The 14,971-nt window shown below is 43.6% G+C and overlaps 1 protein-coding gene across 6 annotated transcripts in view; it reads right to left on the bottom strand.

The window, feature by feature from the left end:
* Positions 1-1,159: 1,159 nt before the first annotated feature.
* The window catches only part of TARBP1 (tRNA guanosine 2 -O-methyltransferase TARBP1), a 64,630-nt gene continuing 50,818 nt past the window's right edge, over positions 1,160-14,971 (bottom strand). For 3 of the 6 annotated variants that reach the window (XM_082407566.1, XM_082407565.1, XM_082407567.1), the window contains 8 exons: positions 11,996-12,082; positions 9,779-9,975; positions 8,086-8,167; positions 5,956-6,127; positions 2,738-2,929; positions 2,429-2,553; positions 1,878-2,014; positions 1,160-1,544 (listed from right to left, as the gene is read on the bottom strand). In XM_082407566.1, coding sequence (XP_082263692.1) covers positions 1,376-1,544; positions 1,878-2,014; positions 2,429-2,553; positions 2,738-2,929; positions 5,956-6,127; positions 8,086-8,167; positions 9,779-9,975; positions 11,996-12,082 — 1,161 coding nt within the window. In that variant the 3' untranslated portion in view covers positions 1,160-1,375. Of the gene's footprint in view, positions 1,545-1,877; positions 2,015-2,428; positions 2,622-2,737; positions 2,930-5,955; positions 6,128-6,772; positions 6,804-7,156; positions 7,248-7,764; positions 7,863-8,085; positions 8,168-9,778; positions 9,976-11,995; positions 12,083-14,971 lie in introns of those variants that run through there. The other 3 variants (XM_082407568.1, XR_014249058.1, XR_014249057.1) reach the window with 3 other exon arrangements.

The raw sequence follows: 14,971 nt of genomic DNA, 5'->3' as shown, positions 1-14,971 counted from the left end.
ACAAAGGATGGAGGTAGTAAAGTCATGCTGAGAGGTGATGAGAAGGGCACTTAATCCTTCCTTAAAAACCATGACCTCAGTCTGATAGGAGAAAACACCAGACAAACCCAAATTATGAGACATTTACAAAATACCTGACGGGTACTATTCAAAAGTGTCAAGGTCATGAAAGACAAGGAAAGACTGAGAATCCGTCAGAGACTGGAGGAGACACCAAGGAGCAGCGTCCTGGATGCCAAAGCCGGTGCTCCTGGAACAGAAGTGTTACTAGTGGGCAACGGGAAATCTGGATATAGATCAGGATTGTGGTCTGCTTAGCGAACAGCACCGTTATCAATGTTAATTTCTTAGTTTTGATGATAAATGTCCATGGTTATGTAAGATCCTAGTAGAGGCATCTGGGTGAAGGGCATATGGAAACATGTATACTATCTATCTTTGCAGCTCTCCTGCAAAACAAGAATTATTTTAATAAAGCTACAGAAGAAAAAAATACATACAGGTAATGAACTCTGAAACGTTAATTATTATTAAAAAAGGACCCAGACATGAGTGAAGTGCATTGCTGGATGGTGGTAGTTACCATTAAATAATAAAGTAATCCTAATATCAAACAAAAAAACCTCAGAAGAACAGAAACAGTAAATCAACCCTCCTGGGTTCCATTCTCACTACTGGTAACCATGTGCAAGGGTAAGTCAGTCACCTCCTTTGGGTCCACGCTGACAACCGTCAGAAGGTAGACTATTTCTAACCACTATTTGAACCCTGAGCAAAGATGGCATATGAAGATTTCCTAAAAACTTCATATGAACGATTATGGCCTCGTTTATGGCTTTAAAAATAAATTATGAACTTCATAGGGAAGCCGGTTTGGCACCTGGCCAAGCATGTTTCCTCCCTGCGCAGCAGGAGATACAAATCAGCAGAGAGAGGCCAATGACTCCTCCTCAGGCTGAAACGTTGCTTCCACCCCCAACCATGCGCTTGACAAGGGTGTGGTATTCACAGATCATTAGAGCTGCCTTAATTCTGCCTTCCTCCTACCACGATCCACATTTCTGACAATACTAGTTTCTAGGAAAGAAATGATCTTTTTAAAATACATTGTTTTATTTCCACAATTGCTTAAAATATTTTATTAAAGAAGCAACACAACTTAGCTTTAAAAAAGGTTTATTAAAGGGGACAACAAACCGATATAGTTAAGGCACGTGACAAAGTTTTGGCATTAAACTGCAAATAAAGAAATGCAAATTATCCCAATAGATTTCAGAATCTATCTCATCAGTCCAAATAGTTGTAAAACAATGTTTCAACAGCACCGGTAGATAACTCGATAACTTGATAAGTCGTCTCAGGCAAGGCACGAGCTTCAGGACCCGGGGTCCCCCTGCTTCAGCAGCTGCTGCCTGGTGTACTCCCAGACGAGCAGAGCTCCGCTCACGTGGACGTTGAGGGAGCGGGTGATGCCCTGCTGAGGGATTTCCACACACACGTCCACCTGCTGGATCAGATTTGCTGGGATTCCTTCCCGTTCATTTCTGATTCAGAAAAATGGGAGAAGAAAGGTTAGTTTTCTTATGATAAACAGTTTTTTTCTCAGATATCCTGGATGTTACTGGAAGAGACAGGTTAACAAAATGACACAAGTCTATGGTACCAGGAAAATAAAGAAGAGTGTAACAAGAAGGTTTATGGGTCGATTCTGTGTTCACCTGGCCATCCCCAACGGGTGAAATAAAATGAAAACTAGGGGGGCTTTCCATAAACCTTGCAAGTCAAAAGCCAGGTACAGGTGTATGATCAAGGGTCCAGGTAAAACTGTAAACCTTCTGAAACGTTTTCTAGACAGAGACTCAAGACAGTGCTCTTACCCCAACAAGAGTAGAGACTTCTCGGGAAAGCAGTACTGGGTTAGGTCTAAACTTTTCACAGTCTGTTCCACACCCACGATGGTGTAACCTTCTGCTTTTTTCTGCTGCAGATAATCGATCAGCTGAGGTGGTTTTACCTTAATATTCGTTTAAAAAGAGCAGAATATTAAATCATGCATTTATAGCCCTCCTGGGGGTAAAATCAGTTAAAGAAAATACAACTTTTATGAAACTGAAATTTGTTAAAAGAAAAGGACACAATTATACAGTATAAAAAAGAACGCTCCCAACATCTTAAATTTATCAAACAAGAGTGACTTATAACAGGACACATTTTACTGAAAAGAATTCTACATTATTGATTTCTAAAAATACAACAGTGTGAAAGATAATAAGAATAGGAGAACAGAGTGGGCTGTATTTTACTTTTCAGTATTATTTTTAAGCTATTAAAGGCTGGACTACTGCAAAAGGGTTGATAACGTGAAGACCGAGTACTACAAAAGAGTCTAGCAAATGAAAATTTTAATAATAAATCACTTCGTGCCCACCTCCACCAAAGGAAGCCACTGTTCGGCTGAAACGCTGAGGTGCTGAAACTGCTTGTCTCTGATGCACTGAAGGCTGCCGACCACGAGCGCCGAGGCCCCGAACACCTCACAGGTCCGGCACAGCCCTGCGCAGGACAAGCCGGGGTTACTGCCGCCAGCCTAAGGCCAAGTTCTCTAGGTCCCACGCATTCCTCTGAAGCTCCCGGAGAGGGGGAAATGTGGCAGAGAGGCCACAAATGGCACTGGGTCAATTACAGATTTTCAGGGTCAGAAGATGTTAAGCAAGCCCAGTGGAAACTCTAATTTTACCTCCTAAGTTGGTTGGTTTGTCAATGAGTGAGGCCACGACAATCAGTCTGCTGTGTGACTTTCCAAGTTTGGCCGCACGATCCTGAAATACCAGCTCCAGGTCTAAGTCGGGGACACTGTTTCTCCATGGGATAATCTTCTTCTGAACATCACTCCACTCTGACTCGTTATCTGCTTCGCCTGAGTTAGAACCTGGGAAAGAAAAAGAAAATATAAATCTCCCTCTCTATTGATTTACAGGCATAGATACTTTTTTAAGAGCTTAAAATGATAGTTTAGAATGAGATTCATTGACTAAAGAACTTAACTTGGATTCAGATACAACGGTCATTTTCAGTAACAGTTTAAAATGTTCAGATTCTACCCTGCTAACCAAAATACGACAACATTTCATAAAAATCAAAGATGCACATTTTTTTCCGTTTTAGCATACCCCAAATTGGGAAGCATCTTAGAATCCATAAGGGTATCATGGGTTTGGTAGCATTTTTTTCTTAGAGTTACATAGAATAATGGCATATCTTACAAACAATGTTGTTATTAGATTGGAATTTCCTGCAGAAATATTATATGCCGGAAAACAACATAAGTAGTCTTTATCTTAAATTATTTTCCAAGTACTTGGGGGACCTTTTCTAAAAACGAGGACTGTTCTTTGGAGCAGTTATCTCCTGGCTACCCCGATGAGTACACGATGTCATTGACCTGTCTAATGCGCGTTGTGATCTCTAGTTCAGGACTGAGACTCTCCTTCCAGGCTCTCCTTCCCACTCCAAACCTGACTGAGCAAACGGGGGCACTTAGGTCACTGCGAGGGGTGGGGAAAGAGACACGCACGGAACCACGACGCGGTACTGTACTGAGGGTGTGCTCACACAGACGGGAGTTGCTAATGTCTGGGGGAGGGAGGGGCAAAAGAGCAAGATGCAGGAGGGCTCAAGGGAAGGGAGTATGAGAGTCTGCAAGGGAGAGCTCGTGGGAAGGGCAGGGCAGACCGTGGACACGTGCGCACGAGCAGGACGCAGAAGGACAAGGACTCAGGCAGCCGGGTGCCTTGGCGTCGCTCACAGCCTGAAGTGGAGGGAGGGACGTGACTCAGGCCAGGTCCTTAGGGCTTTGTGTATAAAATGATAAAGAATTTATTCTACAGACAGGAGGCAGTACAGGGTTTTAAGAAGGGGGCTAACAGTACTGGTTTTGTGTTGCAGAAAAATCTTCTCTTAAAAACGATGTGGAGGATAAGTCGGGGAGGGAAAACCACTGAGAGGCTTTTACACTAGCCCAGCAAAGACGAAAACAATCTCTGCAAGAGGGGCTGAAGAGGAAGAGCAGAATCGCCCAGATCTGGTAACGGACGGATGTGGCTAGAGCAACAGCAGAAGAATGACTGCTGTGAGACCACTAATAGGAAGGGGGTTAGAGGAGGCGCGTCTGGGCAGAAAGGTAACGTGGATTTGGATACCGAGTTGAAAGAGCTTATAGATGAGCTGGTGGGAGCATCCAGAAGGCTCAGGAAAGAGGCTGGCCAGAGATAAAGATCTGAAAGTTGCAGTTACATAGGTGGTGGTTTCCAGTTGTGGAAATTAATAAAAATGTGCAGGGAGAGCAAACAGAATGAGAAGAAAACCAGGCCAATGAAAGCATTCAGGGGACCCTAGCATTCACGTGTCAGCAGAGAAACCCTGTTGCAATATCCCTCTCTTTACCAAAAACAAACAAAACAAACAGAAAGACCTCTGTAGCCTTTTCCCCATCCGGTAACTCCCCACTTCTCTGCTCCACTCCCTGCGTGGCAGAGCTCAGGTAAGACGTCCAGATGTGCCACTCCCCTCTCCTCTCCTCCCAGTCAGCCTGGCCCCTCCACCCGGAAAAGGCTCTTGTCACTGTCTTTTGCCCCCCAATCCACTTCTGCTCTTCCCCAGGCTTTGCCTGACTTGCTCTCACTTCATGTACGCCTCTGCTCAATGTCAACTCCTTAAAAAGGTCTTTTTAATCCTCTCTCACACTCTTTACCCTGCTTTATTTTCTGCATAGTACTTTTTACTACCTGACATCTTATCTGTTTGTTTAGGGTTGTCCCCCAGTAGGAATGTAAGAGCCCTGAGGGCAGGGCCTTTGTCTTCTGTTCAGCACACAGGGGGCAATCAGTAAATCTTTGTTGACGGAGTAAATAAATTTAAGGTGATAGTCTTAAAATGAACCATCTAGAGTATTTGATAAAAAAATGCACTTTCCTAGAACTCTCCTCCAGACAAAAATCTAAGGGTGGGACCCAAGAATCTGCACTTTTAACATGCTGTCCAAGGGATTCTTGAAAACACTAAAATTTGAGAGAACTATAAATATAAGGGACAAGGGAGGGGAACTCAAAGGAGAGTGAGAAAAGTCAGACTGAGGAGAGAAATCAGGATAGCAAGAAATGAGCAAATAAATGCTACATAAGGTCAGGTATGGTAAGAAAAGAGCGTCTATTTAGATTTTGTAACGAAGTAGACAAAGACAATTTCTGCTTTTCTGAAAGAAGTTTTAATGATGCTTATGGGTTGGGGAAGCCAGAAGGAGGACGAAATGTGAGTGACAGAAACGCTCAGACTGCAGATCACTACTACGCATCTCTTCAGGTTAGCTGTGACTTTAAAAATGGGCGGGGGACTTGATCCCTGGTTTTCTGGGACAGCTGGATTGTGACAGGAAGGAGGAGAAGCAACAGAGGGAAAGGTGGGTCCTAGAGAAAGCTGCAGGGAAGGATGGGGGCGGGGGCACGTGAAAGGAGGGCTGGAGCCATAGGGAAAAGATGGGTAAGAGATGAGTAATGTTCAGCCAGACCGAGCCGGGAATGCAGAGCTCTGCTTCACTCCCCAACAGGACAAGAAAAGAGATTTCTTCATTTGGCCCTTTTTTAATATCTATATTTTTTCAGAAATATATAGTAGAAGAGCAATGAATATTAATTAACAATACTTCAAAGAAGACAGAAGCCTTTAGCTTTATATAGTAAAGCACATCAAGCTCTCTTTGGCTATTAAGAACAAAGCCAACGTCAACTGAAAGTACTAGTCAGAGTGACACCACACTTTCTGTCTTTTCTCTAAGTGGAGGAGCAGAATTCACCATATCAGTGAAAAAGTGATACTGTCAACCACCTATTCTAAGTAACGTGAATCAATGAGCCTGACCAAGGCAACAGGGAGAAAAAGCAAAACAAAAGTTTTTCTTACCTATGTCCTGCTGGGACCAGTCACCTGGTTTTAGTTCACAAAGTTGAGTTGGAGAAAGGTACCACTGAAATCCTGCATCTAAAGGAATGTCAGTGAACCTGGTAAATTTACCAATGGCAATCCATTCGTCCTCAACAAGGCCGGAAAGGCGTGGAAGGATGTAAAATATGGTCTGAAAGGAGAATTGTAAAACTCTAAATTTTTTTTCCTTAAAAATAACAAAGAAATACAGGATAACATGTTTAAAGTACAACTTATTATTACTGATGTGTTCTCCCAAACTATCACATCTGATCAAATTACATACTTTCATTTATATCTTGTAGCAATTGTCTATCTACACTTCTTATCTTCTCTAAGAAATTAAGGGATTAATTTAGGAAATCCTTGAGAGCGGCAGATCTTCCACTCCAGTATTTCTAACTGTATGTAACATAATATACACCATGCTCTTAATACAAGCAAGAAGTGTTTTGGAATTAATCAGCATTAATGTTGGACAACATTTGGATAAGTGCTATTTACTGACAACCAGACACCTCCATAAGCAATCAAGTTCAAGGTCTTGTGATGCCAGATCTTTACTCTCGCTGCCAATATACAAATTTAGAATCTAGATTTTGCCTCGACTGTATCTTAGCTGTGTGACGTTAGACAAGCCATTAGCCTTTCTCAGCTTCAACTTCCTCATTGGTAAAATGAGGGTAAAATCGGTTAAAAGAGCACATGAAAGTGATTTGTAAACTGCACAGTGTGACACCACTGTGAACAGCAGTTATTCAGTCATTACATAACAATCCTCCTTCCCTTTTCTTACCTATGACAAGAAAACTGAGATCCAGATAATCCTCAAATGTGAAAAGGCACATAAGGAAGCAGAAGCACAGTAGGCAATTTTAAAATAAAGTAATAAACTTATAACAATGTCCAAGTCTTCATAAAAGTTTTTAGAATGAATATGGTTTTCTCTTTATTAGCAATATTTGTGCAAATTGAAACTGGCATAATGAATGCAAGCTGTTTATTAAGTAGGTACCAAGTATAGCTCCAAACGTATAGAGAAACAGAGTCTTGTGCGCCATTATTTTACTGATGTGTACAGTTATGGTTCGTATAATTAATAGAGAATAAAATATATAAAACATATGAGGGTGAGGCAGTCAAAGTCAGGATGAAGGAAAAGGGGAAGCAAGGGACTTACTCCTGCTGGAGAACTGAATAGAAAAGGCTGACTTAGCACTAGAGAGTTATTAAGAGTCCTCAGAAAGATGTCAAACAAAGCATTCTGGGCGCTAAAGGACACAGAACAGAGCACGTTAAAATGTTTGAAAAATCCTAAATAATTTTTGCAATGAAGCAACAAAGTACACAATAATGTTCTATGATGACTATCTCACAATATATAGATCTGTATTTTTTTTAAAGGCCAGCTTATTAGTAATCCACACACACACACACACACAATCCAACAAAAAAAACTGCTTATGCACGGTAGCTAAAGTTTCTGATACTTCCAAGTTCCTAGATCACATGTTTTAAATTCCAAGGCAGAACACTATAATTGTAGTCGAAAAAGGGAGAAAGTAATATCATATGTACAAATTTTAATAATCTATATATTAAGTTAATTAATTCACATGCTAACTGGAATAAGTTTAAAGAAATTATATAAGCACATTCTGTTATGATCAGTGAGATGGTGGATCATTTGCTATACAATTCCAGTCATCCAGAACCTAAAATAGGCACTTAAAAGAGTAGATCTTTTCGCTCTTTCATACCAATGGGCTTCGTTACGACAAATCTCACCTGCACAAATGTTCTCACTCATTTCCTTTTAATGTCAGAACAGATTTCTGTTCAGAGTTAAATATTCCCCCTTCCAGTGTTTACAAGCCAGACACTGCCTGAGAAACAGAAAGTGAAAATGACTAGCCAGTTTTCACTGCTGAAGAGTGAAGCGCAAGCAGCCATCTGCACCAAGTGACAGAATGACACAGAGCACTTTACGACGTGAAGGCGGTGTTGTAGGGACAGTTAACCTCGTTATACCTTCAACCACCGCGGCAGAAAGGAAGCACCCGGACTAAAGATACAGGAGAGAGTTCGCAAATGATATTCTCTGCTCACCTCCAGACAGTAATCCTTCAGTGGGTGGAACGTTGCAAAAAAGAAATGCTCCTGGATCCGTTGCCAATTCTTCTTTGCGTTCCTAGGTGTTAAAGATACAAGTGAGGTACAGACTAGTGAACCCACTCTGGTAAGGGGGAAACCCAAGTAGCTCTCTTAAAGAGGTACCACAGAATTTAGAACGAATGGAAAATCTTGTGAATTTTATCCCAAGATTTATAACCCCTATCTCTAAGATCAATATCCTTTAAAAGCTGACCCTAAATCTGACATTTTGAAATGAAACTCAAAGAGACAAAGAAATTAAATAACTCTGTCACAGTCCTATATCAAACAATGACTCAACAAGAATGAAACTCAGGTCTCCACTCCATCAAAGAGACAGTCGTCAGTCAACAGACAACGATGGGAAAATCTCACAGGAACAGCTGCCGCAGGTACAACTCACATGCTTGGGGAAAAAATTCTAAAAGGGGACCATTAAGAAATCTAGGCTGGGATCCTTATGTCTCTCTCTCTGGCCATAAATGCTTTTTTTTTTTTTTTTTTTTTTAGGAGAGAAAATCGTTACCTAAGTTACTTTTTTTTTTTGGCTTCACCGCGCAGCATGTGGGATCTCAGTTCCCCAACCAGGGATCGAACCCACGCCCACTGCAGTGGAAGCGCGGAGTCTTAACCTCGGGACTGCCAGGGAAGTCCACATAAGTCACGTTTTCTACCCTGAAGATTCATGACACGCAGCCAAACTGTACCAACTTTCATAAGCCAAATGAAAGTAATAGGTTTTAAATACTTAGATACACACAAACAACAAAAACCAAAAATTTGTTAAGTTTTAGAAGGCAAAAGAGGTAGGAATAAAAATTACAAAACATGGCCACCAGCAGGTTTCAGTTTAAATTCATGACCAACAACCCAAAAGCTAAGCAGCAATTTCAAGACGCCTTCCAGACAAGATCATTCTCCTGCTTCGGCCAACGTACCTTCTTCACCCCCGAGTTCCCAGCCCAGTTCCCAGTTCCCTGCCGGCTGGGCCTCAACATCAGTGGGGTGAGAAGAGGAGACCTGAGATGAGAGACTGGCCCCTCCTTATGCACCTGTCTTCTCTGCCCCTTGGCTTTCAAGGGTCTCCTCAAAGGACAACACCCCAATATGCGTCCGAGCTCCCATCCCCCTGGGTTTTGCTCTGAGTCGTGCACCCCGACCTACTCCATCACAGCAGCGGTGTTGTATCTGTTTGATATTGAGCATCTGAGTAGGATGTTGTTTGGGGGATAGAGAAGTTCTCTTAGAAAAGAAAAAGGCAAGAGCTTCCAGCTTTAACCGGGACATCTGAAGGCTTATGAGCATGGCTTTAGAGTCAGGCCATGCTGCTTCTCAGCAGTTCTTTGACAACAGAGGATGAAAACATTTGGCTACGCTGAAGAGAAACATCTAGAGGTCCCCAAATTAAAGATCAAGGATTAAAGAGCAAAAAAAGAAAGGAAAAAAAAAAAAGGTCTGACGGAGCTGACAGCACTTAGAACTGTAATTAAACTGCACATCAAATAGTGAGCTGCTTAAATGCTGCTTAATCTGAGCTCTGTGCCCTGCAGCGTGATGGGCTCAACAGAAGCTGCTGAAGCTGGGCACCCTCTATGCCCTCTCTGCACACGATGCTGGACCGAGGGGTAAGGGGACAAGGCCTGCTTACCCTGCTCCGTGCATGTTTTCCACTTGATTCAGACTGGATTCAATAATGGAAGTCAAAGCATCAAGTTCTTCAATGTGCAACGTCTTACACATGCTCCAGATTTTCTTAAGAGCAACTAAGGCATACAGTCGAATGCTAAAATTGTGATTAAAACACCAGTGCAGTACGATAATAAGGGCTTGCTTCAGAATTAGTTTCTGAAAAGGAGAAACATTCTTCAGATGTAAACATGGACCATTTTACCCTTGGCTGTATGACCAAGAACAAGGTGTACAGGTGACAAAAATGCTACAAAGTAAAATCTTATTTCACCGGTTTTACATTGTCATTCTCAGACAGATACAATGGCAGGAGTAATTTCCTCAAGAAGGAAAAGTATCTTCCCAGCTCCTTAGTTTTTATTTACCATGCTGCCACACATGTTTTCCCCCATACTCCAGTACCTAGGTTAATCTGAATGAAGTACTTTCATGCTGACCAGTGTTTTAAGAAGTCTCCATCACTTATTACCTTACCATGGGCTGAAAAAGTTAGAAATATTAAGTGAACTTGAGCAAGGTATCTCATGAAGTGCTGTTTTTCCCCCCTGGTCTGAACTACTTACTTTGTTTTCCCTAATGGTGACCTTGGACCCACACAGCACTGAGTGGTGGCAGGAAAATTAAGAAGTGGGGAGAAAAATAATAAGAGTTTAAACTTTCCTGTAGACTTTTCCTGTGAATTCACAGAGTTTTTCACCTTTACAGCCAGGAGATTTTATGCAATGATATTCCCTGATTTCTAAAACCACACAGTTCAACAGATATTGAAAGGCAAAGGAAGTGACATGTATTAATGTGGAAACCAGATGGGCTCAAACTTTTCATAGAGTATCAGGAGCTACCTTAATGCTCCTACCAAATGGCTCGTGTGTAAATGTTACTGGGATGCACCACGCTAAGAGCCCTGCAATAGTACAGTTTCTTGTCTATCTTACTTCTCTCAACAGACTGCAAGCAAATCTCTTCCCTGCATATTTAAAACAGAAAGATAACAACTGCTATTATGTGATGTTAGAGCTTTCTTAACTCTTACCAGAAAGGTAGTTAACCCAAGTTTTCACATAACTATAACTAACACACTGCCATCTGGCTGACAGGCACTGTAACACACCATCAATTTTAAGATATTATCATGGTTTTTGAGGTTAAAATGTGGTGGGGAGAAAGCCCTGTTCTTAGGATTGATGAAATAGGCTAACAACGAAATCTGATTGTTACCGTGCTTAAAGGCAACACTTTGAAAAATTCTAGGAAACCTATCCCCCCAGTATTTTTACCTCACTTTCAACACTAAACAACATTTATTTCAGACAGCTGACCACTGAACAACAGGGGTTTGAACTGTGCAGGTCCACTTATACGTGGATTTTTTTCCCTAAAGACATACTGCAGTGCTACATGATCCTCGGGTGGTTGAATCCACAGATACAGATGAGGAACCTTGTATTATGGTGACCGTAAAGTTACGTGTGGATTTCCCACTGCGCAGAGGGTCGGTCCTCCCAACTCCTGTGTTGACCGAGGGTCAACTGTGTTAAGTTTCTCCCAGTTTGAAACATATAAGTACATTCTATGTAGATCCAATAATATAGAATCTTGCTCTAAATCTTTACCAGCAGGTTTTCCTGAATTCTCCTCAGTTGCCATAGTGATTAACCAGAATTAGCTGAGATCTCTACTTATCTAGGGAAGATACTTTAAACCTGAGAAAGATGAAGAACTGGCTTTCACACTCTGAATAATGACAGTCATTTTATATAAACCTTCAATAACACAATGGCTTTTAATACTCTGACCATGAGTTTCTTTGTACAAGCATTTGTTAAATAACTCTGCCAGCCAAGGAACAGTTAAATGCAATAAGGGAAGTCTTATTTAAATAATCTTACGTAAATACTTGTATAAAGTTAAGCATCCTATCATTAAAAGTTGCCCATTAATTTGTTTAGAGATTTAACATGTGCTCAGGCGTTATCTCAGTGTGTGTGTGCCCGTGGGTAACACCTTACTGTGCATTTGTGTCTAAGTGCGTGTGCCATTAGGAGGGGAGCGGAAGGGAAGGGGAGAAATTGCAAAACACACAAGGACTACTCTACATGAAAATGATTAGTACAAATGTATAAGTTCTATTTTGATAGTGAAGTCTGAACTCTTCTTAAAGACAATATAAACTCACCTTTTCTGGAATATTTTCAGTAATGATGTCCAAATGCGACAAAGCTGATAAAAATGTACAAATGCTTGTTTTAAGGTTTTCTTCACCCTGAAAATAAATCAGATACACGGAACAGTCATCCAAGGCTGCCGCGAGCCCGTGCACATCAAGGCACCGGGCCGGACGCTTGGGGCCCAGGCCGTGAGGCCGGCTACTCCCCGACGCAGCCACGGCCTGGGTGGGGTTAGAGGAGGAAAAGTGAGATAGGACAGTAACGTCCCAGAGCCAAACGCCCGCACACACAACACTCAGCAGACGCACGCCCGCTAACCACTCAGGCGAGGAGTAACTGGTGGGGACTGGGGCGAGCTCACTGCAGGGAGAGAAGGGCTGGCTGGAGAAAGGGGGGTGGGCAGGGGAACAGGAACGAGGAGGAACAGGTGAAGGAGAGCAAGACGAACAAAGACAGGCAAGCGGGAGGCAAAGGCCCCCGTGCGGAGGGGAGCAGCAGAGCTTAAATGGGGCCCTGCAGCTGCTTCAAAAAAGCCTCAACGAAACGCTACTTATAAGAGTGTTCAACTGGAATTCGGAAACCTTCCCAATGATAGTGACTTGGAATTACACATTATTTTAATGATAAAAGACTGACGGACGCCAGGTAGACTGGAAAGAGACTACAGACACCACAGTTCAGAAACTGTTCCAAAAGGCGAATCAGATGATTAATTCCTTTATGTAACTTGTAGTTACTGACTGTCTTCCATGGACCAATTACTGTGGCAGAAACAGAGGAAAACAAAAATAGATAAGATTCCTGCCTTCCTGGAGCTTACGGTCTAATGGAGAGGAGAGACAAAATCAAACCAGACAATAAATTAAAATTCCCATTATAAAAAGAACTATTTATGTGCTACAAAAACCTACACTAAGGGGATCTAAACTACTCAGGGAGGTAGAGAACTGCGATCTGAAGGAAGAGAAGCAGCTACGCAGGCAAAGAGGAGGAAGAACAGAAGAGGTCAGAGCGGTCCTCGGCCACGTGGGGGGGGCCCCCGATGAGGCAAGCTGTCCGGTAATCAGGCCCTAATGCAGCCCCGCCCAGCTGAGGGGCTCGGTCCCGCCACCTGCTCTGGCCGACGAGCAGCAGGGCGCGATCAGAGGCTGGGAAAGCGTGGGTACACCAAGACGCGTCCTCCTGGAAGGCCCGTCCTTGGAACCCTGAGCAACCACAGAGAGAGGTGCAGAACCAGCGGTGCCTGGCACCTCGGCTGTCCCCACTACTGCAGCCAAGGTGACCAGCACGTGGCCGAAGAAGTCGTTTGCAGGTCCCAGCCCAGTGGACACCACGTGCACGACAGCCCAGCCTGGTCCAGTCAATCAATCCAGAAGCAGGAAAAATAGTAGAGTGTTGTTGTTCACACCCCTGGCCTTTGGAATGTTCCAGCAACAGAAAACTGAGCCCATCCATGACTCGAGTGCAGAGGTGGGGACATGGGGCACACGGACTGGATGGGGAGGAGGGCACAGACCACGTGAGACCTGCAGGCCACTCCAGACTTCGGTCTTTGTTCTGAGAGCAGCGTTTTAAGAAAGTGGACGACCTGATCACATTTTCATTTTGAAGAACCTGCTCTGGCCTCGGTGCGGAGAGCAGACTGAAAGGGAGGAAGAGGGGACGCAGGTGGTCCACCGAGGGGAGCAGTGCAGTGGACGACGCAGCCTGGACCAAGGCCAAACGCAGAGACGGGAGATGGTGACTGAGAAACACTCGGGAGGTAAGACCGACAGGATCTGGTCCAGAGTCAGGAAAAGCGCTGAGTTCCCTGCTTTGTGCAGCTGTATAGACGGTGGTGCTGTTTACAATAGTAGAAAAAGATCAAGTTTGGGGCAAAAATAAGGCACCTGCTGTCAGACGTCCAAGTTTTAGATGATTTATAAACATTCAAGAAGGATGTCCGCAGCGGGGGTCAGCAAAGCTTTGTGTAAAGGACCAAACGGTGAATACAAATACAGCTGTGAGGTCCACACAGTCTGTTGCGAACACTCGACTCTATCCTTTAAGCTCAAACACGGCCATGAACGATATGTACTGATATATGAACGGACATGGCTGTGCGCCACCAAACGTGGCCAGGCCGGGAGTGGCTGCAATCAGCCTGATGGAGCACTTAGGGGAACATGTCTGGAAGAGAGAGAGACATTATCGGGTCATTCACATCAGATGATAAGTGAATCCATGACCCAGACAAAACTGACTATAAAACAAGGAGAAATTAAGGAAAGAAGGCGGCCCAGCCTTGAGAAGCACTAACATTTAACAGCTGGGGAGGGAAGGAAATGCCCAGAAAGGACAAAGAAAAGAGGAAACCGAGGGGCAGGAGGGACCAGGGAAGTGTGCTACTGCACCAGGAACAAGGAGGTCGTCTGCAGCATGGATGGATGTGGAGAAGCAGGAGGAGGCTGACCACCGACCCTGGCAACAGGGTCGTCAGAGAAGCGACCGAGCTGGAGGTGGGTCCGCTGGATCGAACTGTGGGCGAGGAGAGCATGAAAACCCCGAAACTGTGGCATACAGACACTTCTTTCAGCAAGTCTGGCTCTGACAGGGTAGGGAGATAGGTTGATTATAGGCGTCCTCTACAGGAGCAGCTCAGTGTAAATACCCGTAACAGTGGATGAGAAACCATCTGGTTAAGAAGGGGAGACTAGGTATAGGAGAGAGACTGAGGGCTAAGGTTCCCGAGAAGGCAGACAGGAAGAGAAGCCAGAGAACAAGCAGAGGAATTACCTCAACAGCAGATTCAGGTCCTTGATGATAAAGGAGGGAAGCAGTCTTGGGTGGATGTGGACAAGGTATTGGGTTGGCCGAAAAGTTCGTTGGGGTTTTTCCAGAAGACGTTATGCCAAAACCTGAATGAACTTTTCGGCCAACCCTATATATTTATTTGCGTGACTGCTCCTGAGAAGGTAAAGGTATTCCTACGCGATGACTGCTAT

This window comes from Balaenoptera borealis (genome assembly GCF_965194805.1).
Source record: "Balaenoptera borealis genome assembly, chromosome: 10".
NCBI lineage: Eukaryota > Metazoa > Chordata > Mammalia > Artiodactyla > Balaenopteridae > Balaenoptera > Balaenoptera borealis.
The sequence above is the reverse complement of the archived record's forward strand: the minus strand, read 5'-3'. Positions and strand labels throughout refer to the sequence as shown.